Source organism: Jaculus jaculus, chromosome 1, assembly GCF_020740685.1.
Source record: "Jaculus jaculus isolate mJacJac1 chromosome 1, mJacJac1.mat.Y.cur, whole genome shotgun sequence".
Lineage (NCBI taxonomy): Eukaryota > Metazoa > Chordata > Mammalia > Rodentia > Dipodidae > Jaculus > Jaculus jaculus.
In genome coordinates this window covers 151,799,045-151,825,807 of record NC_059102.1, presented here as the reverse complement: position 1 = coordinate 151,825,807, position 26,763 = coordinate 151,799,045, and the positions used below count along the sequence as shown (strand labels likewise).

At 53.4% G+C, this 26,763-nt stretch overlaps 5 protein-coding genes and 1 non-coding gene across 8 annotated transcripts; 2 read left to right on the top strand and 4 right to left on the bottom strand.

Moving 5' to 3' along the window:
• Positions 1-811: 811 nt before the first annotated feature.
• Positions 812-2,366, bottom strand: Stpg3 (sperm-tail PG-rich repeat containing 3). The gene is made up of 6 exons (XM_004653880.2): positions 2,260-2,366; positions 2,032-2,168; positions 1,784-1,918; positions 1,604-1,692; positions 1,093-1,387; positions 812-945 (listed from the first exon to the last, which is right to left on the bottom strand). The coding sequence occupies exons 1-6, from the start codon at positions 2,364-2,366 to the stop codon at positions 812-814; spliced, it is 897 nt and encodes a 298-aa protein (XP_004653937.2).
• Positions 2,367-3,592: 1,226 nt separating this feature from the next.
• LOC123458087 lies at positions 3,593-3,699 on the top strand. Its single transcript, XR_006635386.1, has one exon. It is a non-coding gene; the product is annotated as a U6 spliceosomal RNA (small nuclear RNA).
• Positions 3,700-4,930: 1,231 nt separating this feature from the next.
• Fam166a (family with sequence similarity 166 member A) lies at positions 4,931-8,841 on the top strand. Its single transcript, XM_004654129.2, has 7 exons — positions 4,931-5,027; positions 7,168-7,382; positions 7,479-7,738; positions 7,821-7,944; positions 8,221-8,315; positions 8,472-8,589; positions 8,699-8,841. Exons 1-7 carry the CDS (start codon positions 4,972-4,974, stop codon positions 8,785-8,787), a joined length of 957 nt encoding a protein of 318 aa, XP_004654186.2. The 5' UTR covers positions 4,931-4,971; the 3' UTR covers positions 8,788-8,841.
• Tubb4b (tubulin beta 4B class IVb) lies at positions 8,780-11,252 on the bottom strand. The gene is made up of 4 exons (XM_004654130.3): positions 11,108-11,252; positions 10,669-10,777; positions 10,443-10,553; positions 8,780-9,980 (listed from the first exon to the last, which is right to left on the bottom strand). Exons 1-4 carry the CDS (start codon positions 11,162-11,164, stop codon positions 8,920-8,922), a joined length of 1,338 nt encoding a protein of 445 aa, XP_004654187.1. The 5' UTR covers positions 11,165-11,252; the 3' UTR covers positions 8,780-8,919.
• A 6,049-nt stretch (positions 11,253-17,301) lies between these two features.
• On the bottom strand, positions 17,302-22,675 carry Slc34a3 (solute carrier family 34 member 3). Of its 3 annotated transcripts, none has more exons than XM_045132710.1 (13): positions 22,590-22,675; positions 21,736-21,857; positions 21,414-21,500; positions 20,832-20,960; positions 20,606-20,749; positions 20,415-20,526; positions 20,135-20,330; positions 19,897-19,986; positions 19,674-19,755; positions 19,420-19,587; positions 19,200-19,316; positions 18,998-19,122; positions 17,302-17,924 (listed from the first exon to the last, which is right to left on the bottom strand). In XM_045132710.1, the coding sequence occupies exons 1-13, from the start codon at positions 22,670-22,672 to the stop codon at positions 17,460-17,462; spliced, it is 1,920 nt and encodes a 639-aa protein (XP_044988645.1). In that variant the 5' UTR covers positions 22,673-22,675; the 3' UTR covers positions 17,302-17,459. The 3 variants fall into 3 exon arrangements, with proteins under 3 accessions (XP_044988645.1, XP_004654185.1, XP_044988638.1); XM_004654128.2 differs by having other exon boundaries at positions 22,491-22,610; XM_045132703.1 differs by having other exon boundaries at positions 21,736-21,860; positions 22,590-22,607.
• Positions 22,676-24,859: 2,184 nt separating this feature from the next.
• Positions 24,860-25,327, bottom strand: Rnf224 (ring finger protein 224). Its single transcript, XM_004654126.2, has one exon. The coding sequence runs from the start codon at positions 25,325-25,327 to the stop codon at positions 24,860-24,862; it is 468 nt and encodes a 155-aa protein (XP_004654183.2).
• Between the last annotated feature and the right edge of the window lie 1,436 nt (positions 25,328-26,763).

Here is a 26,763-nt window from a genome sequence, read left to right as displayed (position 1 = left end):
TGAGCACTGTGCCCTGATGGGAGAAGGAAGTGCAGGGAGAACCTGGGATGAAGCGCATTAACTGCTGGCAAGGGGATTCCTCCTAAGTAGGATGACAAGCCCAGTCGTGATAAGGGCAGGGACAAGGGCCTGAATGGAGGCCCAGGGAATCCATGAGTTGTGGCTTGATGTGTAGGGCAAGGTTCTCAAGGCAAAGGCAACTGAGCCCCACTGGATCTTCAGGTCAAGGCCTCAGGGAGAGTGGGGCTAGGGCCTGATATGCTCATTTTCGCATCCTTCCTTAGTGGCTAGGCCATCCTACTCAACCCTAGCATCTGGCCACCTACCGCACCACAACAGCTCAGTGAGAAGCCAGACCCTTAGGTAGATGCTGGGCCAGTCCCTTGGGTGGTGGTATTGTGTCAGAGTATCTCACACTGCTATCAGGCCTCATTCTCATCCTGTTGTAGGCCAGGAAGCTTCGAATAAGTCTTAGACTGCTACCTCCACAACCCTGGGGGGAAACCTGCCAGGGCAGGGAAAACGAGAAATTACAGGGAAGCAAGCAGGCCACGTCATCAGGACAGCCCTGAGAGAGATAGATGGCTAGGCATATCAGACTTAGAATCAATTCATCTCTTTAGCAAGGGGGTGGGCAGGTGAGGTCTCTAGGAGATCTCTCTGTGCACAACCTGTAGAAAAGTCTTGCTGGACAGAAGGGTGGGTCAGGGGTACCCAGAGGGGTCAGAAGGCCAGGCTGCAGACTGAGTTCCAGTGGGAGGCCTGGGCAAGCCCCCCAAAACACCAGCTTTGCCCTCTATATGCAACAGGTCTACAACGTGCAGAAGGGGCCTGTGTCATGGCGTTTCGGTCTACGCACTCCCTGGATAACCACTCCTGGTGTGGAGGGGAAGCGTGAGTTGTAGCAGTCTTCCACATAGTAGGCAGCTGGACCGGGGGTTTTTGCTGTAGAGAGAGCCAGCTAGGAGCTCAGTCAGGCTGTTTCCAGCACCCACCCCTTACTCCCATCCCTGCTTATATCCAGGCAGGACCCAGCCCTAACTCCACCCTATGGCAGTTCCAGCTTCCTCTCCTAGGCTTAGGCCTCCTCACAGGAGCTGATCCAGGATGAGATGGCAGGTGATCGGCTCATGGAGAAGGCAGGTGAGCGTGTGCTCTGCAGACGGTATCCAGGGAGGATGTTGTACGTGTTAGGGCTGGGGTGATTTTTGCTGGAGGACTTCGGGGGAGCTTGGAGTGGGCTAATGACAAAAGGACCTCTGGCCCGAAGCACCCCTGGGCGGACCTGGGTCTCAGGCATCTTGTAGGTAGAGTGTTGGCGGCCTCCAAAGCTGAAGGCTGGGAAAGCAGGCTGGCTGAGTGGCTTGTACTGAGCAGGTGACGGCCACTGTGAAGAAGCAGGGTAAGGGCTGCAAGACCTCCTCACTCAGGCGCTGACCCTATTCATCCAGGCCACCTAGCCCTGGTCATCCCGCCCTGGTCTGCCCCAGCCCCAAAGCTGGTCACCTGGCACCTGACCACCCCCTCTCCTATATGCCCAGACCTTTCCCACACAGCTCCCTTGCATTCATCCCCTCCACCTGGCCCATACAGCATCCCCTACCTTTTGCTCTTGGATGAAGTCGGACTTCTGTGTGAAGGGGCTTTCACTCTGGAGCCACATAGTGTGCCATGCCCTGCGGCCACCACCCTCTAAAGTAGAGCAGATGGTAGGTGGGGAAGTCTTCAAGGCTGGAGGCCCCCATCCTTGGGTGGAAACCAACAGGGGTATGGGGATACGCACCTCGGCCCTGGTACTTGCGGCCTATGGTGTAGTGGGGGTGTGCAGAGGACTCTCGCAGAGACGCACTGGGCACCTCATACTTGGTAGGTCCAGGGACATCCAGGTCCATCAAAATTGGGGGTCGTCTCTCCAGCACTGATGTAGGAAGCAAGCTCTGGGCTCAGTTCCTCCCAGCAAGCTGCTCCCTGCCTAGTTTCTCTCCAGACTGGCCTAAGGTAGGGGTTGGGGTGCCAGGGACCCTCACTCACATAGCTCTCTCAGAGTCTCAGTGCCAATAGATGGATTCTCCTTAGTGGTTCTCAATCTTAACCTGAGGCCAGCTGGGGCCCCGTTAGTCTTTGGAAGCCACATCTCATCCTGGTTCCACAGCACAGCAGCCTTGGGCCTGCAAGAAGGCCAACAGCCACTATCCACCCAGCCCCCCGCTGCCCTCCCCACCCAATTGTTCTCCTGTGTCCATTGCCCTCTGAAGTTACTGAGTAGAATGAAGAGGTGTCTCCTTCAGGGGGCCATGTGTCCAGTATTTGCCTTCATTGATGTAAAAATTTGCTAGGAATTTCACAGCCTTCTGGTCAAAATTCATCTTTGGGTCTTGGGTCCCTTAACTCAAGGGCACTGTGAGGCCTCTGTGACCTCACTGGTAGGTCATGCCCCTCCCCTTTGTTGTCTAGCCCAAGAAGGGCTGTCCCACCAGGCCTGAACCCTCAGCTGGCCCTCTTCTTATCTGCTGGGAGGATTACCTAGGTCAGAATTGGACCAGAAGATCCCTAACTTGCTCAGGACTCCTGGCCCAGACATCTTTTCACAACCATTTCTCCTCTCCTGGAGGCTGGGGTTCACTTTCACAGTGCTTAATGGGAGGCCTGGGGTATCACCCAGGATGAAGAGGGAGCCAGACTGGTGAGTACATACTAAGTCTGACAGCATGCCCTGGTGTGTGGGTGAAGACCAGACAGAAAGATGTGGAGTAAAAGTAGGGCTCAGAGTGCTGCTACCTGTCCCCTGACAAACTTAGTCATGGAGAAGACGCCACAATACAACTTAGGTCTGACTCTTGAATCATGACCAGTCCAGGAAGGGCTGAACATGAGAGACTTCCTCTGCCTAGGGGCACAGGGGCCAGGATTTGTTAGATGAACTGGGCTATGCCAGCTGATATGCAAAGGAATACTGAGCCTGAGGGAGCAAGAGCCCATCTGGGCACCAGGAAGGGCCCTTGCAGTATGGCCTCTGGTGCTGACTGGCCTATCAGCCCCAGCCCTGATCTTGGCCTTCTCCACAGAGTTTCCTCCCTGCCCTCCCCTCCCCTACCTGGGTCATTCCTCTCTCAACCTTTCCCATTCAGCACTGGCCCTCTTGTCATTTGGGAGACCCTCTGGACAGGTGAATAGAGACATGAAGGTACTCATTTGATTTGGTTGAGGGGCTCACAGGCTGCCTGGAACCCCCTCCCATATGTTCTACAGACTTCTTTGAGAACCTCACTGGTGGTGTTAAGGGCACCTTACATGTAATGTATGTAGTATGCTTGCTGTTTAGGTAAATCCAGCTTGTAATACTATGGAGCTCTGCATGTTTGCTCACACCAGTAATCTCAAGCATGAAGGAAGCTGAGGCAGGAGGATTGCTGCAAGCTTGAGGCCAAACTGAGCTACATAACAGAAAAACAGATAATATGAAAAACAGATGCAGCTGCATTGAGTGGTGTTACACATATCTTTTCCTAAGTTTCAGAATACTTCCTCAGTGAGGCTATTTATGCTGTTTTTTAATATATATATAAAATAGATCTTTTAAAAAATTTTATTTGTGCTCGCTTCGGCAGCACATATACTAAAATTGGAACGATACAGAGAAGATTAGCATGGCCCCTGCGCAAGGATGACACGCAAATTCGTGAAGCGTTCCATATTTTTATGTAAAATACATCTTGCTATTATCTTATTTTTGTTGCTTTTATTCTGGCAAAAAAAAGTGTCAATATGGGAATGTATATGTATATGCAACACACAATAAAGAAGTTAAAAGAGGGCTGGAGAGATGGCTTAGCAGTTAAGCGCTTGCCTGTGAAACCTAAGGACCCAGGTTCGAGGCTCAGTTCCCCAGGTCCCACGTTAGCCAGATGCACAAGGGGGTGCACGCGTCTGGAGTTCGTTTGCAGAGGCTGGAAGCCCTGGCGCGCCCATTCTCTCTCTCTCTCCCTCTATCTGTCTTTCTCTCTCTGTCTGTCACTCTCAAATAAATAAATAAAAAATAAAAAAAATTTAAAAAAAAAGAAGTTAAAAGAAAAAAAAATTTTATTTATTTACTTATTTGAGAGAGAGAAACAGGTGGAGGGAGAGAGGAAGAGAGAGGGAGAATGGGCATGCCAGGGCCTCCAGCCACTGCAAATGAACTCCAGATGCATGTGCCCCCTTGTGCATCTGGCTTACGTGGGTCCTGGAGAATCAAACTGGGATCCTTTGGCTTTGCAAGCAAACACCTTAATTGCTAAGTCATCTCTCCAGCCCTATGCTGGTTTTTGACACGAAGTGAATGAACTGATTTTTCCTCTATTATTCCTTCAATTTTATTATTAGAAACTTCTTTGAAACAAACAAACAAAAAGACATGCTGAGCTGGGCATGGGGGCGCACGCCTTTAATCCCAGCACCCTGTTGTGAGTTTGAGACCACCCTGAGACTACATAGTGAATTCCAGGTCAGCCTGGACTAGACCCTACCTCAAAAAAGAAAACCAGAAAACAAAATGAGGATTAGATATGGGAAACAATGTCTTGCTCCAGGTGAAAGAGCTCTTTGGAGAGAGTCCACACAGTCCAGCCAGGAAAGCCCTCAACGCTGAGTTCATCAGGGGAAAGGGTCGGTGGTAAAGTGCTTCAGCTTGAGGTAAGGGCTACTTAGAGGCAGTAAGTCCAAGCCCTTCCCATCCCTGCTTCCTGAGCTGTGTGTGGGGATTCCTTCCAGCAATCCAACATCCTGGATCAGGACACCTTACTAACCTACTACCTTTCTGGTCCTCTGACCAGAGGTGCTGTGAGATGGGACCACTTATGGGGTTAACAAGTGGCCTGGCCCACAGTGTGAGTTCCTTCACAACACAATTGTTACCAGGCAACAGGACTCTTCTCGGGCAAAGGAGCTGGACACAGAAGGGGCTGAGCCAGCAAGGGCGGAGTTGAGAGGCAAATGACAGCTACTCAGAAACACAACCTCTTCACACCAGAACCCCACTACATTCCTGGGTAAGAGCTGGGAGCTCTTTGGGGAGGCTGGGGTCAGGGATGAGGAATGGACAGCAAGGTTGGGGGTCTAAGGAGACTGAGAGCCATTGCAAAAGCAGCTGTAGGCCAGGAATACCAGGGAGCAGAATTGAGGGCCCCAGGGCTGAAGAGTTCTGGGACAGGAAAGCTCTGAGTGGAACCTCAGAAGGCCCAGGCCTTTCGCTTCCTGCTAGCCTCAGCCTGAATGCCTACCAAGTGGTCAGCATGTCCATCATGAGCAGAAACTGGGGCAGCCAAACAGCTGGCAGAGGCTGGCTCAGTAAATGCTGGATACTTCTCCACAGGAGATGATTGAGAGATGAGGTAAGCATGGGCCATTTAAAAACAAATGACCAGGCAGAGGACTGTAGCCTAGTGGAGGAATGCTTGCCTAGTGTGCATGTGCAAAGACCTGGGTCTGATCTCTAGCAATGGAAAAAATGTAATACAGGAGCATGTGAAGTGGGGGAAAGGCTGAAGGATCGGTGCTTCTTTTCAACACCCATCACTCCTCGGGGAGGTGTCAGGATGGAGCGGAGGTGGAGGATGGCTGGGTGCAGCAGGGAGGAAAATCAGGTAACAGTGATGACGGTGTAGCCCACCCTCTTCAGGCCTGGCATATTCTCAGACTTGATGTCTTCTCAGCCTTGCTCACTTTTTACCTAGTGGGCTTATGTTAATACTGGCAATCGTTAATTAAAAAGACAGTTCTGGCTTAGGTGCACCCCAATAGTAGAGTACTTGTTTAGTATGTATGCTATAGGCTGTAAATTTGATGCCTGGTGTCTTACACAATAACAATAATAATTCAGCTAGTGTGCTTTTTTAAAAAATATGTTTTTATTTGCAAGCAGACAGACAGACATACAGAGAGAATGAGTGTGCCAGGGCCTCTAGCTGCTGTAAACAAACTCCAAATGCATCTGGCTTTATGTGGGTGCTGGGGAATCGAACCTGAGTCCTTAGTGTTTGTAGGCAAATGCTTTCATCACTCAGCCATCTCTCCATCCCCTAGTGTGCATTTGTAGTCAGCTACTCAGGATGCTGAGTAAGGTAGCAGGATTGATTCTACCAGAAAAAAATTAAAAAATAATAAATAAATAGGGAGCCAGGCATGGTGTTATACACCTTTAATCCCAGTACTTGAGAGGCCAAGGTAGGAGGTTCACTGAGTTCCAGGCCTCCCTGAGACTACAGAGTGAAACCCTACCTTGAAAAACCAAAAAAATTAAAAATAGGGATTGGACAGTAGGGTGTGGTGACACGTGCCTTTAATCCTAACACTTGGGAAGAAGAGACTGGTCACTGTGGGTTTGAGGCCAGCCTGAGACTACATAGTGAATTCCAGGTCATCTTGGGCTAGAGTGAGACTCTTACCTTGAAAAAACAAAATAAATAAATAAATTTAAAACTAGAGGAGGAGCCAGGTGTGGTGGTGCATGCTTTTCATCCAAGCACTTGGGAGGCACAGCACAGGTGGGAAAATCATTGTGAGTTCAAGGCCAGCCTGGGACTACAGAGTGAGTTACAGGTCAGCTTGGTCTAAAGTACAACCCTTCCCTGAAAAGCAAAACAAGCAAAAAACAAAAAACAACAAAAAAAATCCTTGGGTAATTATCTCCCCAGGCAGCCCCATCTCAGCAGAGCTGAGCTGCCAACCAAGACCCCTATACTGTTCTACTCCCTCATGTGGCTGAAGGACTACTCCCCTCTTTTCAAGCCTCTTACATCCTGATCCCATACAGTTAGCTACTGACCCCCCAGGGTGACAGATGACCAGGCCAAGTTGCATGCCATGCTTTCGTGCTGAGACCTGCTTGTGTCTAACAGACTTCCCTTTCTGGGCCCTGACTGATCTCGTCAGCATCCTTGCACTTATTTCCCAGACAGGACAGACTCCCGTTTCTCTGGTTGTCCCAGTGAGGGGATGGGGTAGAGGTCAGATGAGTGCAAGCTTGGAGGACAAGCTGCTGATGGCAGTGGTGACAGTTTACTGCCCATCTCCAGGCCAGGCACGTTGTCAGAGTTGGTGCATGCCACCTTGAGCCCCAATAAGACAGGGAGTTTCACTACTCACATTTCAAGGCAATGGGCCCTTGCCTCCTCCTCTTTCTCTCCACAGCTATGCAGGCTTCTATCCTCAGCTGCGTTACCAAGTGGGGAACACCTATGGCCGCACCACAGCACAACTGCTCACAGATCCCAGAGTACAGAAGAGCCCCTGCTCAGTTTTGTCACCCATGTCCAAGCCCAAGTTCATTGAAGACTTCAGCAAATCCAAGCCACCGTGGATTCCCAGTCGAGACCTAAATGAGCCCTACATCCCCCACTATACCAGTGAGCTGCCAGTCCAGGACCCAACCCCTGCCCACCCAGCCCCCACCTGGATGCCATTCTTCCCACATGGCTCTCCAACTGCCCTGTCTGGTACAGGTCTGAAGCCCTACAAGAACTTTGAGATCCTGGGCCAGCTTCCACGCCAGGAGATGGACACTCAGGGGCTGCCAGAACTAGAAAATGTATCCAAACAGATCTCACTGCCTGCAGACATCATGCCCTACCCACCTTACCCACCATGCCCTCCAGGCAGGAAGAACACCAAAGACTTGGGACACCCAGGTCTACTGCTAGCATATGGGGAAGAGGCCTGGAAGAATGATGCTCCTGCCCATGAGACCCCAGAAAATTATCAGGTAACTGGGAAGGCTCACTGGCATGGGGCCTCACCCTCACTGACCTGAGGTGTAGGATTAAATAAAGACTTGCTCCTTGTAGCTGTACCACTTCAGGAGGGACCAGCACCTGCCTTCACTTCAGCATGAGACACTGGATGTGGGCAGGTTCCAGAGGCTACCCCAGTTAGACCACCCCAACCTGATTCAAAGAAAGGCCATCTCAGGTGGGTGCTGGATGCCCAGGTTGTTCTCCACAAAGTTCTAGGGTGCCAGGCAAGATGGAGAGTGAGGGAGCAACTAGGGGCTCTGCTCTAATAACAGGCCTAACCTCTCATGGCTCACCTATTTTTCTTAAATCCAGCTGCTCCCAAGAGAAGCAGTATACATTTGTTTGGCCCCAGGAGGCAGCAGCCTGTTTTTCCTTTAAGGGGAGGGCTCAACACTTTTGACATTGTTGGGACCAGGAAAACCTAGGGTATACCTTATCTCATTCCCCTCAGGTTATGCAGGCTTTGTTCCCCGGTTTGCCTGGGTGATGGGTGTGAATTACCGGGATGGAGTAACCCAAGCTATGGATGAGTTTGACAAGAACCAGGTAGGAGAGCAGTCCTTGACTGCTCCCAGGTGTCCCAACTAGGCACAGGGGGTAGCCAGGGTGTTCCTGTTCTAACAAGGTCTAGCTCTCTACTGCAGTAGGGATGGGTTAGAAAACACTGTGATACGACTAATCTGCACCTGTCCCCCTCACCAGTTCATATTCAGAAACCCAGTCTGTCCCTTGGGTGAAAGACTACCAAGGACCCACTGGCCAAACTCCACCATCTACAGAAGCCAAGGCCTGATTCCTTTCTACATGGGCTTCATCCCGTGTGAGTATTGCTCCATTCCAGAGAGCCATGTCCTAGAGGACAAAGTTAATAGTGACACACCAAGCCACTGTCTAGAGGCTAGATCTTACTAAGCCTTTCTCCTTTATAGCCATGCGGGACAACTATGCACTGACTTTTGGTAACAGCACCCGGAAGGCCTATCACAAGGAACTGGAGAGGCGAAGCCACACACTATGAAAATGCTTTAATGATGGTATCTGTACAGTGATGTTAGGACAGGACAGCAAGCACAATGGACATGGCTAGCAGACAGGCTGTGAGTGAATAAAGAGTTCACACCACTCCCAAGCTTTAGCTGCTAAGACAGCTTTAGGCCACCTCTTCTTCAGCCTCTTCCTCAAATTCTCCCTCCTCCTCAGCGGTAGCATCCTGGTACTGCTGGTACTCAGACACCAGGTCATTCATATTGCTCTCTGCCTCAGTGAACTCCATCTCGTCCATGCCTTCACCCGTGTACCAGTGCAGAAAGGCCTTACGCCGGAACATGGCTGTGAACTGCTCTGAGATGCGCTTGAACAGCTCCTGGATGGCAGTGCTATTGCCGATGAAGGTGGCAGACATTTTTAGCCCCCGAGGTGGAATGTCGCAGACAGCAGTTTTCACGTTGTTGGGGATCCATTCAACAAAATAGCTGCTGTTCTTGTTTTGGACGTTAAGCATCTGTTCATCCACCTCTTTCATGGACATGCGGCCCCTGAACACAGCAGCCACTGTCAAGTAGCGCCCATGACGGGGGTCGCAGGCAGCCATCATGTTCTTGGCGTCAAACATCTGCTGGGTGAGCTCAGGCACCGTCAGTGCACGGTACTGCTGACTACCCCGGCTGGTCAAGGGGGCAAAGCCAGGCATGAAGAAGTGCAGGCGAGGGAAGGGCACCATATTCACAGCCAGCTTTCGCAGGTCAGCATTTAGCTGGCCAGGAAATCGCAGGCAGGTTGTTACCCCACTCATGGTGGCAGACACCAGGTGGTTTAGGTCACCATAAGTGGGTGTGGTCAGCTTGAGGGTTCTGAAGCAGATGTCATAGAGAGCTTCATTATCAATGCAATAGGTCTCATCTGTGTTTTCAACAAGCTGGTGGACTGAAAGGGTGGCATTGTAGGGCTCGACCACTGTGTCCGACACCTTGGGGGAGGGTACCACGCTGAAGGTGTTCATGATTCTGTCGGGGTACTCTTCTCGGATCTTGCTGATGAGAAGGGTACCCATCCCAGACCCAGTCCCCCCACCCAGGGAGTGGGTGAGCTGGAAGCCTTGCAGGCAGTCACAGCTCTCTGCCTCTTTCCTCACAACGTCCAGCACCGAGTCAACCAGCTCTGCACCTTCTGTGTAGTGCCCCTTGGCCCAGTTGTTCCCAGCCCCACTCTGACCTGTTAAGAGAGAACAGCTGGTCACCCTAGGTATCCACTTACTACCACCAACGGCCAGCACAACACCTAGCCAAAAGGGCCAAGTGGTGTGGTTGTGAGGTGACACCCTTCAAGTAGGACAGACCCCCTAAAGTGACACCATTAGCAGTTGCCATGTAAAAGCAAGCAACTGAGCTGAGCAGCTTAATAAAAGACCTCCCCCAAGGTAACCCCTGCCAATATTCAAGGACAGCCCAACGGTCTGCAAGACTGCATCTACCAGCTTCTTGCCTGCAGGCAGACAGCTGGGCCTGCCTCCCAAAGCCGCTTTAGGTCAGGGGATTGAGTGACTAGGGACAGGAGGGCCCACACTGAGCGGCTCTGCGACGCGACAGTTCCGTCAGCAGCGACCTTGGGACAGCCCTCTGACCTTTGAGCCGCACGAGCTTAGCAAGCCCCGCCCAGACTTCCACTATCGCTCACCGAAGACGAAGTTGTCCGGCCTGAAGATCTGCCCAAAGGGCCCCGAGCGCACCGAGTCCATAGTGCCGGGCTCAAGGTCCACAAGCACGGCACGGGGCACATACTTGCCACCTGGGGGAACAAGGAGAAGGGCGTCGGTGTGGCTAAGCTCGAGCGGGTCGCCAATACAAGACGGTGGGGAGGCGGCGGGGGTAGAGAGGGAGAGGAAAAGGAAAAAAAGTCTTACCGGTAGCTTCGTTGTAGTACACGTTGATGCGCTCCAGTTGCAGGTCGCTATCGCCATGGTACGTACCAGTGGGATCAATGCCATGCTCGTCGCTGATCACCTCCCAGAACTGCCAAGGGGACGCAAGCGGCGGCTGAGTCACGGAGGCCGGTGCGCCCGAAGGCAGCCCCGCCCCGGATGGGTGCGGCGGGGCCCTCCGTTCCCCTCCCCCCCGCTGCCCGAGCACCCTGGCTACCGGTCCCAGAGGTGGGGGGAGGATAGGCTTTCGCCGTTCACCCCGCTGCCGCCAACCACCCAAGGTCCTTGTCCATGTTTAGCGTATTTCGGTATTCGGCCCGCAATGCGGGGCGCCCCCGCCGGCTGCTGCCGCCATCTTTTCCCCGCTGCCGGCCCCACCCGGCCCGCAAGCGTTAGGACCGCGGCGTCCCTTGTCGCCTACCTTAGCGCCAATCTGGTTGCCGCACTGCCCGGCCTGCAGGTGTACGATCTCTCTCATGGCGGCGGCGGCGGCGGCGGCGGCGGCGGCTGCGAAGCGACTACAGGACGGAAGTAAATACTGAGGAGCAGGCGCGCGGAGTGCTACAACCGACGCTCGGCCAGTACTTATATACCCGTTATGGCCCGCCTCTTCCAGCCTAGGATTGGGTGTTCAGAACGAGGCCAAGAAAAACTTTTGTTTGATTGACTAGATTGCCGTCAATCAAGACCCCCTAGGGCCCGCCTAAACGACTGTACACTTTTGTTATTGGTCAATCCAGGCTGCAGATCTTCCTATCACAATCCCCGCCCCGGCGCTGCAGTGCTCAGTCCATTGGACGTTTCAAATGATTGATTTGCTCCCTCATTGGCTGTCTTGTGGGTACACGCCGACAGCCTGGTGCTATTGGCTGCACTGAGTTGGCGTCCTGGTAACCGCCGCAGTGCAGCGCGCGGGCGGGACCGCGGGGCGCGGGCTTCCGGCCAGGGGCGGGAGCGACGGGCCGAGTTGTCAACTCCGGGTGCGCTAGAGGGCGGATGCAGCGAAGTAACGCCGAGCGGAACTTGAGGTCCCGGCGGAAAGCGGACCTCCTAGATGAGATTAGGTTCAGCCTTTTAGAAGCATGAAAAACAAAACAAAACAAACAAACAAAAAAAAAAAACTGTAGGCCCGGTGCTGGCGCTTGACCCCCCCCCGGGTGGGTGCCCGCCTTCGCCGGGAGCACGTGCCCCCGCCCCTGCTGCCGCGCCCGGTGTTGTGGAAACCGGCTGGCAGGGCGCCCGTCGCCTTGGAGCCGCGGCCCCTGGAGCCCGCAAAGCTGCTTGGAGACAGCAGGACTGGGCATGCCTGGCCGTGACTCGACGAAAGGGGGGAGAAAAGCGTATCAAAGGAGAACAGTTAAATTACATGACTCCTCCCGTAATACATTGCCTAGGAAATAATACACCTACATATTCACATGGTTTTGTGTTATTTTTCTTTTCTGTTTTTTTTTTTCTCTCTCTCTCTCACTTTGTGTGTGTGTGTGTATGTGTGGTTTTCCGATGTAGGGTCTCGCTCTAGCTCAGGATGACCTGGAATTAACTATGTAGTCTCAGGGTGGACTCGAACTGAAGGCGATCATCCTACCTCTGGCTCCCGAGTGCTAGGAGTAAAGGCATGCGCCAACACGCCCGGCCGTGTTCTTCTCTTTTTGAGACAATATCTCCCTAAGTAGCCCTGTCTAGACTGGAACATGGAAGTAAGATTGGCCTTGAACTGGGGGCAATCCCGCCTGAAACTCTGGTGTTGAGGTTATAGACTTGCACCATCGCATTGTAACATTTTTATACAAGCAAACTCCTTTAACCACTTCTTTAAAAATATATATTTTTTGAGAGAGAGAAAATGGGTGTGCTAAACCCTCCAGCCACTGCAAAGGAACTCCAGATGTATGCACGCCCTTGTGCATCTGGCTTATATGGGTACTGGGGAATCAAACCTGAGTCATATAGCTTTGCAGACAGGCACCTTAACAGCTAAGCCATCCCTTCAGTCCCCTTTAACAACTTTTAAAGGAATGTTACACCACACCATTGGGCCACTGGGCTTCTCTCTGATGTAGGTCTGGCTTTCTGAATGAACTATACCTCTCAACCCCGAAATGTCAAGGGCAGTACCTGCTGATTTCTGCTAAAGGAAGGGGTATTTCTCACACCACCAATGTGGTGCCCAGTAACCAAACTGTCAAAAGGAAAGCTTGTCAGGGCTAGTTGAGTTCTAAACAATTTATTATTGTAATGCCTGGAAGTGGGTGGAGAAAGGATTCTGTTTGTCACCCTGACCAGTGTGCCAATTTCAGCAGAGCCCTGGAGGGCCAGCCCTCTCCTCAACAAAGTAGGCCTGCATGTGAAGTGCACCATGTCACTGCCTGACATCCTAGGGACTCTTTTTTTCTTCGAGGTAGGGTCTCATTCTAACTCAGGCTGACTTGGAATACATTCTATATTCTCAAGGTGGCCTGGAACTCATGGCGATCCCTAACTCTGCCTCCCAAGTGCTGGGATTCAAGACGCGTACCACCATGCCTGGCTTTTTTTTTTTTTTTTTTTTAATGACTTAAGGTCTTGCTGTAGCCCAAGTTGACCTGGAATTCACTATGTAGTCTCAGGGTGGTCCCACGCCTGGCTAGATTTCTTGCCAGAGGCCCAGATGTAGTGGCACACGCCTTTAATCCCAGCACTCCAGAGGCAGAGGTGGGAGGATCACCATGAGCTCGAGGCCACCCTGAGACTACATAGTGAATTCCAGGTCAGGCTGGGCTAGAATGAGACCCTACCTCAAAAAAAAATTTTTTTTTCTTTGACTTGGCTCAGGAGCCTGTAGTATCACTTAGCTGTTCAAACAGTATTAGACCATCTGAGCCTCATAGCTAGCACACTGTCACAGGTCAGTGGAGGCAGGAGTTGTGGGTTTTCCTCTACGAGGCCTGTTCTTTGAAGTGTTTGGGTCCCCAGTGTACCATATTGCCTACCATACTCAATCCAGTGGGGACTGGTTATTTTTTGTTTGATTTATTTATTTGAGAGAGAGAGAGAGAGAGAGAGGGAGGGAGAGAGAGAGAAAGGGTGCACCAGGGCCTCTAGCCACTGCAAATGAACTCCAGACACATGTGCCATCTTGTGCAGCTGGGTTACATGGGATCTGGAGAATCGAACTTGGGTCCTTTGTATGCAAGCACCTTGACCACTAAGCCATCTCGCCAACTCCCTTTTGTTTTCTTGACCAGTGCCCTCAGGCTTGGAAGGTCAGTGTGGTGCCCTCATTTTCCAGGCTACAGAATACAGCTTGTAGCCTGGAGAGATGGCTTAGTGGTTAAGACATTTGCCTGCAAAGCCAAAGGATCCAGGTTTGATTCTCCAGGACTCACATAAGCTAAATGCACTCATGCGTGCATGCCCATTTTCCTTCTCCTCAAATATATAAAATAAAAATACAAAAGAAGTCGGGTGTGGTGGTGCACACCTTTAATCCCAGCACTTGGGAGGCAGAGGTGGGAGGATTGCTGTGAGTTGGAGGCCAGACTGAGTCGGCAAATTCCAGGTCAGCCTGGGCTAGAGTGAGATTCTACCTAGAATAAACAAAAATAAAAATAAAAAAGAAAGCCAGGCGTGGTGGCGCACGCCTTTAATCCCAGCACTCGGGAGGCAAAGGTAGGAGGATCGCCATGAGTTCAAGGCCATCCTGAGACTCCATAGTGAATTCCAGGTCAGCCTAGGCTAGAGTGAGACCCTACCTCAAAAAACCAAAAATAAATAAATAAATAAATAAAAAACAAAAAAGGATACAGCTTGCATGCTTAGGCACGGGCCTGAACTTTCCCTGCCATCAGGCTATCTGTTTTGCTTTTCCTGATGCCCTTGTAAGTGGCTGTGGACAAGATAGCAAAAGGCTTCCTATAGCCCTTGAACATGAGCTCACTGAAGGAGAAGCACTGTAGGTCCTTACCCTATAGCAATGGGGTCCCTCTGCCAGTGGGGACGGGGAAGAACCAAGAGGGATGAGGAGGAACTGTGGCCTGTGGTCAGCGAGGTTGTATACCAGAGAGGGCCAGAAACATAGGGAAGTGAAGCAGGAGGGCCGGTGAGAACACTGGGCACCTGCCCTCCCTTTCCAGTCTGCAGCTGTTGGATACTTCACAAAAAGGCTCTGTTTACTGGTGGCCATAGTCCCAGTGGGAGGGTACATTACTGCCAGGCAGGGGCAGCAGGCAGACAGATTTTGCGGCCTTAAAGGACCCTGCGGTCAGCTTTTGTGGGAAGCCTTACTCTCCCCGGAAGGAGAGGTGCCCAGGGTACTTCCCCTTCTAAACTAGGTCTCACTCCTTTCCCCAGTGGGGCTCTCAGAAAAGCAGCCTGGCCCAGCTTCTCTGGGGACATTAGAGCCATGAGGTTATACAAAAGCATCCTGCAATCACAGGAGTAGGGGAACCAAGGCTGGAGTGCATAGACCTCGCTCTGTCCTTGCTTGACCATGCCTGCAAGTCTTTGGCTCCCAGAGTAGGTGGGCACTTCCATTGGTGGGCAGGGTGACTTTCTGGCATAGGAGGCCTAGGAGTTGAGGCATGGCACAGGACCTGGGTGACACTGGATGCTAAGGCTAAAGAGAGCCTGGTATTCATGAAGGGGGCACCATCATGGGGGACTAAGAAAATCAGGATGTATAAGGTCAAGATCATGGGCAAAACATAGATGGCACTGGGGACCATACCTCTTCACCCACAGGATTTTGCTAGGTAAACCTAAAGAATGAGAGAGAATAAATGCTGGAAAGAAAGACTATGAACCAAGAAAATGTAAGCTGGGCTAGGTGTGGTGGCACACGCCTTTGATCCCAGCACTCAGGAGGCAGAAGTAGGAGGATCACCATGACTTCAAGGCCACCCTGAGACTACATAGTGAATTCCAGGTCAGCCTGGGCTAGAGTGAGACCCTACCTCGAAAAAAACAAAAACAAAACAAAACAAAAATGTAAGGTGGGGCTGGAGAGATGGCTTAGCAGTTAAGGTGCTTGCCTGCAAATCCAAAGGATCCAGGTTCAGGGCTGGAGAGATGGCTTAGTGGTTAAGCGCTTGCCTGTGAAGCCTAAGGACCCTGATTCGAGGCTCGATTCCCCAGGACCCATGTTAGCCAGATGCACAAGGGGGCGCATGCGTCTGGAGTTTGTTTGCAGAGGCTGGAGGCCCTGGCACACCCATTCTCTCTCTCTATCTATCTGTCTTTCTCTCTGTCTGTTGCTCTCAAATAAGTAAATAAAAAGAAACCAAAGGATCCAGTTTCAATTCCCCAGGACCCACATAAAACCAGATGCACAAGGTGGAACATGCATCTGGAATTCATTTGCAGTGGCTAGAGGCCTAGTGTGCCCATTTTCTATTTGCCTCTCTCTCTCTCTCTCTCTCTCTCTCTCTCAAATAAATGAATACAAATAATTTCATTTTTAAATTTTTTGTTTATTTTTATTTGTTCATTTGAGAGTGGCAGACAGACAGAGAGAGAAAGAGAGAATGGGTGCATCAGGGCTTCCAGCCACTGCAAATGAACTCCACACGCATGCACCCCTTTGTGCATCTGGCTTACATAGGTCCTGGGGAATCCAGCCTCAAATTGGGGTCCTTAGGCTTCACAGGCAAGCGCTTAACCACTAAGCCATCTCGCCAGCCCCATAAAAAATAATTTTAAAAAAAGAAAATATAAGCTGTAATGGACAGACCCAAGGTGTCCCTTGTCCAGGGTCATTTTCTTCATCGATGTGACAGCTACAATTGACTACTTCAGCTCTAGAATGATTTGAAGCTTGCTTTCCTTGGTGGGGGTAGAGGTGGGTTTGGTTTTGTGGGCAGCCCTGAGCTGGAGATGAATAAGGCCCCTACCTCTTCCCTGGTGTCTAGTTACCTGTTGGCTGTAGGACAAGCCTTCCTGTGTAGAAACTAGACCAGCCTGCAAGACACACAGGGGAGGAGGGGCGAAGGCCCCCACTGGCCCCCTTTCACTCCCTGGGCCCTCATCTTCTCCCCACCCTATCCAATCTCCCAGGCACCCAAGTAAAGGTGCCTTGTGTCCTCTCACCTAGGCTGGCAAGTCCTGGCTGGTTTCCTAGACAAGTCTGGGCACCCACCAAAGGTGGAAGAGGTGGGGCACCTGAGACCTTGCAGGCAGAACATGCAGGTAGAACAGCTTGTGGGCCTTGGAGCCGAGGTAGATGAAGAGTGCTTCCAGGGAGACCAAGTCAAGGGGGCCAGGACACAGAGGGGAGCCCCAGAGCAACCTGGTAACAGTCAGATCCTCCCCACTGCTCCTTCTCACCACTCACCCTACGGGACCCAATCCACCCACCTGATGTGATGTGCCCTCTCCTGGGACCACGCCTCCTCCAAGCACCCTTGGATATGGGGGGAGGCGTGTCTCAGACCCTTCTGGTTCAGCTCTTCTGCAGCTGTGGGGAGAGACAGCTGCTCTACCCCGGCTTTCAGGTCATCTCCAGCGGCCTCACAGAGAAACAAACTGGGGATTTTAGGGCCCCTGAGCCCAAGTCTCTGCTAGGGGTATCATGGCGCTGCCCCTCCACCTGCCCTCGGCACCTCCCCAGACCAGTCTATGTAGAGAGAAGACCATCACTCCCAGATAATAGCCTTGTTTATTTGCAAAGAAGCAGGTTACAAGAGACTCAGAATCCCCGGAGCTATCTCTTCACCCAGTGGTGCCTGGCAAACTGGCTGTCCAGCTCCTATGCCCTGAAGCCAGTGGGTTGGGCTGGTTGCCATGGCACCCACTCTTCACAACTGCTGGGATGCCAGAACCTCAGGGTTCTCATAGCAGTAAGCCTCTTTGTCAGAGGTCTGGGATTTGCTACAGGCCCTGCTTGGGCAACAGTGGGTCACCAGGTGGTCCCAGGGCTCCAGAGAATGGAGCCAGAGAGGCAGCCAAGCCCAGGACCTCAGGCAGTGGGGCAGCCAGGATGGTCGATGCTTTTGCAGGACATTAATTAGGATGATGAGGAGTACCAGCCCCACCAGGGGACCCCCAACTGCAGCCAGCACAGGACCCCCTGCCAGGGAGAGCCCAAAGGCTGCCAGGGGCAGCAGCAAGAAGGTCAGCAGCAGGTAGACAATGGCCACCCAGCGGTACTGGGCAGTCAGGTCTCCAAAGCGCTTGGCCAGTGGAATGGGCAGCCGTAGGACAGGTACCAGGTACCATAGCAATATGCCAGCCAGGTTGAAGAAGAAATGGATAAGGGCAACCTGGTGGGCAGGGAGAGCAGGAAAGGGGTCAGGAGCCTGGGTCTGATGACAAAGGTCACCTGTGCTCCTTGGGACCCCTTCTCCTCCCCACTGTGCCCAAATCTGAAGCTTGTCTGCTATATCTTGCTCAATGGCTGAGATATAGGCCACCTTGGAGAACAGATTCTGAGCGGGATAGGCACATACCTACCACATAGCTCTCCGCCACACTCTTGGAGGCAGAGCCCTAGGCCAGCAGCCTTAAGTGGCAACACATCCCTGCTGCCATCAGAGGTGCGGTTGACATGCTCAGGGAAAGCACAGCCCCCCCCTTCATTAGTGGGTGCAGTCTGGAGGGCTGGGAGGGGGTAGAACAGGGTCCCGCACTGGGAGTGTCTGAGGGGCACAGTAGAGACAAGGACACAGATGGGAGCCAGGCAGGACTGGATTCATCTTTTCCTGGGAGCAGCAGCCAGTGTGATCCCTGAGTTCAGGAGCTGAGCCTGTCCAGGTACTTGGGCAGAGGGAACCAGGGCAGCAGACCAAAGACCAGGAGCTTTAGAGAGCCAGAAGCCCTGATGGGCTGGGAGCAGAGTACAGAACTTGGGGGTCTTTGGGCTCCAGGGGGTGGGGAAGACATCCTGGAGGTAGATTTACAACTGGGCTTAGGTGGCATGGACCTTGGCAGTATGGACGCTAGAAGACAGGGCATCCTATAGCTGGTGACCTTGGGTTTAGGCAGCTGGTACATTAAGGATCAGGAATTTGGGAATAGTTGTAGTGGAAGTGTGGAATAGAGGGCTTGAAGACCCTCAGAGGTTAGGACAGGTTTCCAGGGGACACAGGCGTGAAGAAGCCAGAACATCAGGGGTCTGCCAAAGAGAAAGGGGCAGAAGGTATGGGGCAGCCCCAGGCCAGTCTGGGAAAGATGTACTGGAAAGGAAGATCCAAGACTGGGGCTCTAAGATGCCCACAGGGTCCATGGGGTCTGGGAGGTGGGACTGCTGGCCTGTGGCTAGAACCAGGAGATTCCAAGGAGGGGCTGCAGCCAGTCTGGGCTGCACTGGGAGCAGGGAAGGGGCCCAGGGCAGTACCTGAAAGGCGAAGAGCATCATGTCCGCAGGGCTGGCCAGGGCGGCCAGCAGGGCTGTGGTGGTAGTGCCAATGTTTGATCCCAGGAGCAGGGGGTATGCCCGTTCCAGGCTGATCACCCCGACCCCTGGTGGAGGAGGGGGGGGTCACTTCATGGCCCCAAACCAGTTCCCATTTCGCAGGCTTACTACCCACGGAGCTCACCCATGAGAGGCACAATGGCTGCGGTGAAGACACTGCTGCTCTGGAGCAGGAAGGTCAGGCCGGCGCCCACGAGGATGGCCAGATAGCCGCCCAGCCAGCCGAAGGGGAAGGGGAAGTCTGGAGGAGGGGTGGCTGGGTCACCTGCAAATCTCTGCTTTGCCTTCTGTTCCAGGGCAAGTCCCCTCCCTCCCCCCCCCCTCCCGCCCCGCCACACACACACCTGCATTGATGACCGTCTTCACCGCTTGTGCAACTCGGCCTCGCAGCACTGAGTTGAGCAGTTTCACGATGAGGACCAGACAGCCACAGAGCACCAGCAGGGAGCCCGCCAGCAGGATGAAGCCCACAGCCAGGTCTGTGAGCCCCGAGCCCACAAACAGGTGGTGGCCTGTGGTGGGGCAGGGTGGTAAGCAGGGCGAGACAGGGCAGTGATAGGGGGTTGGGAGTTGTGGGCGTGGAGGGGGGGAGCCTCACAAGGCAGCTTTTCTTCCAGGGGTGCTGATGTGCTGTTCCTCTCGGTGCAGGGGTTGAAGGATCCACACTCCTGACTGCTCCCCTGGGTTGGAGAGGCAGCAAGGACTCAGAATAGGCTCAGAAGGAAGACAGAGGTCAGCGGGCTCAAGGGTCCGAATGAATGTGAGGGGGGTATTCAACAGATGAGAGGTCAAATGAAACGTTAGGGTCAGTGGCACCTCACCGTCTCCCCCTTTAGGCCACACCATTGCTTAATGAGGCTGCTGTTGGTGACATTGCCGGTAGCACTGCTCGTGATCACACTGGTATCCAGCTGGTGGACAGAAAAGACATGAACATGTGTCCAGTGCAGCGTTCACATCCTTTGGCCCACTGCATCCTTTGGCCACTGTCTAGACCTTCCTCTGTATTTCACACAGTCAACCAGGTACAGGGCTCTCCTAGGACACAGTTGTCCTCACCTGGACAATGAGGTGTGTGAAAGGCTGTGTCAATGCCTTGAGGATGTCAGGGGCCTGCCTCCCAGGCTGCAGGCTGGTGGCACCCAGGGCCAGCTTGCTCAGCCTCTCCAAGGCAGCTGTGGCACTCTCCAATGGCAGCAAGACCAGCACCGTGAGCCAGTTGAAGATGCCATGCACTGCCGAGCCACTGAAAGCCCTTGAATCGCACGTGACAGGCTGTCAGAACAGCTACAGCCGCAGTCCAGGTGGGCCCCGTCCTGGCCCTTCAAGCCAGACTCACCTCCGAAACTCATCCCGGTCCCCCGATTGTGCCATCGAGACCAAGGTGCTGGTGATTGAAGTGCCCACGTTGACACCCATGACGATGGGGACAGATGCCCGGACAGTCAGCACTGTGGGAGTGCCACATCAGTAGCCCTGCCTGCCCCAAACACCCACCAGCTACTGCCCCAGGGCTGGGAGGCCACTCACATTTGGAGGCCACCATGCTGACCACAATGGAGGACGATGTGCTAGAGCTCTGCACAAGCACTGTAACTAGCACACCAATGACCAGTCCAGCCACGGGGTTGGACAACACCACGTTATCCTTGAAGATGTCACCGGCCATTTTACCTGTGCCCAGGACAGACGTACGTTGAGGCTGAAGAGGGTCTGGCTGCCTGCTCCCACCCTGACCAACCACCTGGTCACTCACTGCCCAGCAGCTGGAAGGCAGAGCTGAGGATGTCCAGGGAGCAGATGAAGAAGTAGAGACTGCCCAGGAGCCCACAGGCCTTGAGGAAGCTGATGACCACTCGGCGCAGCCTGCTAGCCATGCTGATCTCTGAAGGCACCAAGTGGGGCTGTTCTCAACCAGCCTGCTCTCCTGCCCCTGCCCAGAAGCCCCCTTCTGCTCCCGGAGGACAGTAGCTCATGTCTCCTGTCACTTCTCAAGCAGAATCCAGGACCTCCCTTCTGTCTCACTGGACAGGAACCCATGTCCTCCTCTATGTTCCTCATGGCATGGCCTGTTTCCCCTCCTCCATCCTCCTCCCTTGTTCCTTTGCAGTATGGCAAGTCCATGCCCCTGGGGGTCCTAGATGTGTAACCATCAAAGAGGAGAAGAAGAGGCAGGGGTGCATGTGGGGCACTTCAAACTCCATCTCAGGCAGGTCAGTAGCCTGATAGGTGGGTTTACATGAGGCAGGCCTATTCTGGTAAGCACCAAACTGTGCTCTGCTAAGAACTGGGATGTTGGGGCCTGCCTGTGTGCTGCCTCACATCCCCTACCACCTACCTTTCAGCTGGCCAGTGTCCTTCAGCTGAGGAAAGGCCCAAGGATCTGTGTCCCCTGCCTCCAAACCTCTGGCAGAACTGGAGGCCCCTGTAGAAGTAGGGTCAGGTAGGGCTGTTTCTAGAAACCCCTAGAAGGGGAAGGTCTGGGGCATAGGGACTAGGTTTGAAGGACATATTAGGAAGAGGGAAGACAGGGCTTCCAGTATGTCTGACCCTGGCCAGAGGTGTAGGGAGACTCAAGGGCTTCCTAGGAGGCAAGTTGGAGTTTTCTTCCCCTGCCCATGGCAGCTGTCAGAAGGCAAAAGCCTTGGGGCTCCTGGTACCTGCATTTCTCAGACTTCGGTCCACCAGGTCAACCGTGTCCAGAGTAGGGTTGAGGATCTGGCCACCAGCGAGGGAATTCGGCATGGATTTCAAGCAGAGAGACCCAGGCCCAAGCCTAGATCTGCTGGGGGGCAAGGTAGGTGAAAGACAGCTCCACCCCTACACCACCCCTACACTGCCATGCAGGCTGAAATTCCAACCCAACCTGAGACCTCAGGTTCTACCTCCCTGTAGGTCTTGATGGTCTTCCCTTCCCTCTATCCACAGGCAGATGGCTACAGTGACCTCAGGTGGCTGTCGGGCAGCCCAGTCTATTTTCCTTGGGCAGAAAAGAAGGGGTCCTGGCTCCCCACTCCCTTGTTGATCCTGGTTAGAAGGCCTGGCTGGTGACCGAGGGTTCTCTGGAGTGCCGGCTGGAAGTGGCCTCTGGCTAGAGAACCCCAGGATCTCTATTATCAAGTGTCATTGAGGACACTGCAGATGGTCCCAGCTTAGACTTTGGCATTCGATACCAAACGGTCACATCTGTGCTTGATAAGAGCCCCACCTCCAGAATGACGAACAGGGAGAAGGGACTTGGACACCCCCCTCCACCTCAGTCTCTCCTGGCAGCCCTGTCCGCCATGGCCCTCTGGGTCTGCAACTGCCTGGCGGAGTCTTCTCCTTTGGCCTCCTCCCTGGTGCTGGGGCTCAGACCCAGGGGTCCTTTGTGTCACTCCTCCCTCCTGCCTGCCCCCAGACTATTGTCACTTGCCCTTAAGTCCTGCAGGCTCAGGATGGGGCCTGCTTGTGGTGGTCACCAAGCTCGGGCTTCAGTGTCCCTGGGGCCCAGGCTGGTTCTAGAAGCTCCTACCTGTGTGGGTGGTGAGGGGGCACCAGCAGGGAGGAGGCACAGCCGGAGCAGCTTCGGGTCAAAGATCTGCTGGGTGCGCACATGACCTGCTGTGTGCGGAGCCCCATTAATGTTTACCCAGGAGCTGAGGCCCCCAAGGGAAGACCCTGCCTGGACTGAAGGCCCCCTTGGCCTTGTTCACACCCTTGTCACCCAAAGGCTAGGAGCTCTGAGCCCCCCAACCCAAGTATCTCTCTGTGTGTGTGTATAAGGTGGCATATGTCAGGTTCAGGGCATTGCAAAGCCTTACAGTACATCTACCAGTAGGCACCCGGTGACTTCATGTGCCCTCCACACCACCCAGGGCAGGATGCTTATATTGGGACTACATGCCCCCATGCAAGAAGACTGCCCTCTCCCTTCCTGCCACGTGCCTAACTATGCAGACCTTATCATGGTCATCCCTGCACCTGACGGAGGCAAAAGGGAAGCCCTTTGCACCAGGTGGGTGTGGAAGACGGGTTTCCTCAGGTGGCCTGGGAAGGCACCTGGTCCCTGAGGTCATTGGGTTCAGATCTGAGCTCAGGGTGGGGCTGGGCCTAGCCGGAGTCCCTGTGGAGGCCAGCAGAAGGGCCCAGGTTATTATAGTCTCTACCTGCAAAGAGGAAGGATGACACCAGTGCCCAGATCACTGCCAAAACCATCATCTCAACATGCCTTCCCAGCTGAGCCCCTGACTGTGGAATGCCTCTTTTGGGGGTCAGCCCCCTCCCTGCTCCTGGGATGTGAGCCAGGCTTCCCCCCCACATGCTGTTTCGTTAGGAGCCCTGTGGGTCTCAGCACCCTGCTCTGCTCACCGCTCAGCACCATTCCTGGGTGATTGGGGGACTTTGCCCAGGGAAGGAGGCTTCTCAGTGTCCATTCAGCAAATTCTCTTCCCTCCCCATTCTGCCCCCAATCCACTGGCGGGGGGGGGGGCCTTCCAAGGCTTCTGGGTACAGCTTCAAAGCTGCCCTGCCTACTGTATTCCCCTTTGTCTCCTGTCAAAGCTGTAGCTTTGATCTGCATAATAGGAGGGGAGACATGATAACATCAAAACAGAAGACAGGGGCTGGAGGGAGAGATGGCTTAGTCGTTAAGGTGCTTGCTGCCTAAGCTGAAGGGCCAAGTTCAATTCCCAATATCCCACATAAAGCCAGATGCACAAGGTGCCGCGTGTGCCTGGAGTTTGTGTGCACTGGTTGGAGGCCTTGGTGTGCCCATTCTATCTGTCTCTCTTTCTCAAATAAATAAATAAATACTTAAAAAATAGAAGACAGACTAGTTGGAAAGAAAAAGGGATTCAGTGGAGGGGGGAAGGGAGGGTGGTGGGAATGGATTATGATCTTGGTATACTGCCTGTATGTGTGGAGATTGTCAATGAAAAGCTAAAATTAGCAAGGTGTGGTGGTGCATGCCTTTAATCCTAGACTCGGGCGTCAGAGGTGGGAGGATCATCATGAGTCCAAGGCCACCATGGGACTACATAGTGAATTCCAGGTCAACCTGGGCTACAGTGAAACCCTACCTCAAAAAAAAAAAAAAAAAAAAAAAAAAAAAAAAAAAAAAAAAACCCAACCAAACAAACAAAAAACCAGAAAAGTTAAAGTTAAAAATAAAAAAGATAATTATGTTCTGCAGTGGCTCCTCCCTGAACAGTGCCTGACACACAGTAGGAGCTCAGTGACCATTGTTGAGAAGATGAGACACATGAGGCATCAGGGACAGAGGTCAGAGGTCAGAGGTGGAGGACGAGGTTTGCCTCCCCTCCGGATTCATACCTGAGGGCGTTTCAAGGAGAGGAAGACCTTCTCTGGGGCCATTCACTCGGGATAGCCATGCCTGGGCTTGACCACTTTGGGCCATAGCCCAAGCCCCGGGAACTGGCCTCATAGACTCTTAGGGGCCACTCCCTGGGCTGAATCTTGGCTTACAGGTGATGCAGACAACTGCATCTTGGCCAGTCACACAAAGCCAGGCTGTCTTTGGAGTGTGGGAATGAAGGCCAGTTATAATGAGAGTTCGCCAGCCTCCTATGGAGTCTCATGGCGCTATGACCTTTGACCCTGACCTTAGGCTGTGGCCTGAGAGTCCCACCAGTTGGGGCGGCACCACCATCCTGGGCTCTGTGGGACTGCACCCAGGATACTGTGCTACCCGGATATCCTGGATGCGGTGTGCATAGTCGGTGGCTCCAGGGAAGGCAAGCTGCCTGCAGCAGTTCTCCACGCAGGGGTGGGAATGGCCAGAGCTTAGACCTCAGGGTTGCCAGGTGGGTACCAGCATAGGCTGCCCCAGCAGCAGCATCCGGACTGAGGGAAGCGGGGCTGGGGGCCCAAAGTGGGATAGAGTCCAGTTGGCTGCTGGGTAATAATAGTGGTGCTGCCTTTGAGAGGGGCAGGGGACTGGGGTTCCACTCTCAATGGCTCTCTCTCAGCCTTAACTGCCAAGAAGGCAGCCAGGTCCAAATCTAGCATGGCCACTCCGCCACGAGGCGTAGGGGTGCTCTGGCGGCACTGTGGGCAGGGGATCCAGTGCTGCTCATGAGCTGCTGTGTCCAGGCGCCGCACACATGCCTGGCAGAAGGTGTGGCCGCAGTAGAGGCGGCGAGGTAGGTGTGCAGAGAGGTCGTAGGTGGAGTAGCAGATGATGCAGTCATTCCGAGGGGCTGTGGGGGCTGCCCCCTCCTCCAAGGCTCGGGGACCCTCAGGCTGCAGCATCCTAGGGTCAATGCAAGAAAGCCAACGAACAACAGTACAGGCCATTGCCCACCCTAGCTTCCTTAGCTTACTCCTGTGACTATCTAGCCCAGGTGGGGTGCTGGCCTTCAAGTCTCCCCAGCCCCCTCAGAGGATAAAAGCTGGGGCCGCATGGCCAGGAGCCAGTAAGTGCTATACGCTTGGGTTTGGAGGGTGGGTGATGGCCCAGGGACAATCACATATCAAGTCTGGGCATACCTCTTGTTTCTGTGGCCACTGGCTAGGGCTGCATACCGTCCCACTGTTGAGCCTCTTTCCACGGCTCCCGCTTACATCCCACCACCACCACCCCCCAGCCTCCTTGAACCCCAGGCTGCTCTTACCTGCATCCACTCCTCTGGAAGCCTATGCCCAGCTAATGGATTGTCGGAGAAGGGGGTGGGGATCCTGAACACCTCGTGGCTCCCTCCCTGGGCTCGCATTACTGGCCACACAAGTGAGGCAGCAGGAGGCAGGTGGTGGCTGCACCAGGGAGAGTGGGTTCCCCTTTCAGCCACAAAACACCTGCAACTGGATCTGAGGCACCACCCACTGGGCAGGAGATAAGGCAGCCGGCCCCCTACATGCAGGATGCTTTCAGACCACTCCCTTCGCTCACCCCTCCGACTCCCCTGTGCTTATGTCCTTCCCATCCCTTTTTTTCTTAAATAGATAAACATTCTTTTAAAAAATTCTTTTAAAAAAGTTTTATTTATTTATTTATTTATTATTTTTTGGTTTTTCGAGGTAGGGTTTCAGTCTAGCCCAGGCTGGCCTGGAATTCACCATGTAGTCTCAGTATGGCCTCGACCTCAAGGTGATCCTCCCATGTGCTGGGATTAAAGACGTGTGTCACCATGCCTGGCTATTTATTTATATTTGTGACAGAGAGAAAGGGGGTTGGGGAGAAAGAGAGAGAGATGGAGAGAGAATGAACATGCCAGGGCATCTAGCCACTGCAAATGAACTCCAGGGGCATGCGTCACATTGTACATCTGGCTTACGTGAGTCCTGGGGAATAGAACCTGGGTTCTTTGGCTTTGCAGGCAGGCGCCTTAACTGCTAAGCCTTATCTCCAGCCCATTTTTTTTTAAATTTTTTTGTTTATTTTTATTTATTTGACAGTGACACAGAGAGAAAGAGGCAGATAGGTAAAGAGAGAGAGAGAGAATGGGCGCGCCAGGGCCTCCAGCCACTGCAAAGGAACTCCAGACGCGTGCGCCCCGTTGTGCATCTGGCTAACGTGGGTCCTGGAGAACTGAGCCTCGAACCGGGATCCTTCGGCTTCACAGGCAATCGCTTAACCGCTAAGCCATCTCTCCAGCCCTCCTCTGCATTCTTAAACCACAGGCTCAAGGCCTCACCCCTCTCTTCATCTCCCCCAAGTTCTTGTGCCTCGGCCTGGGTGATACCCCCTC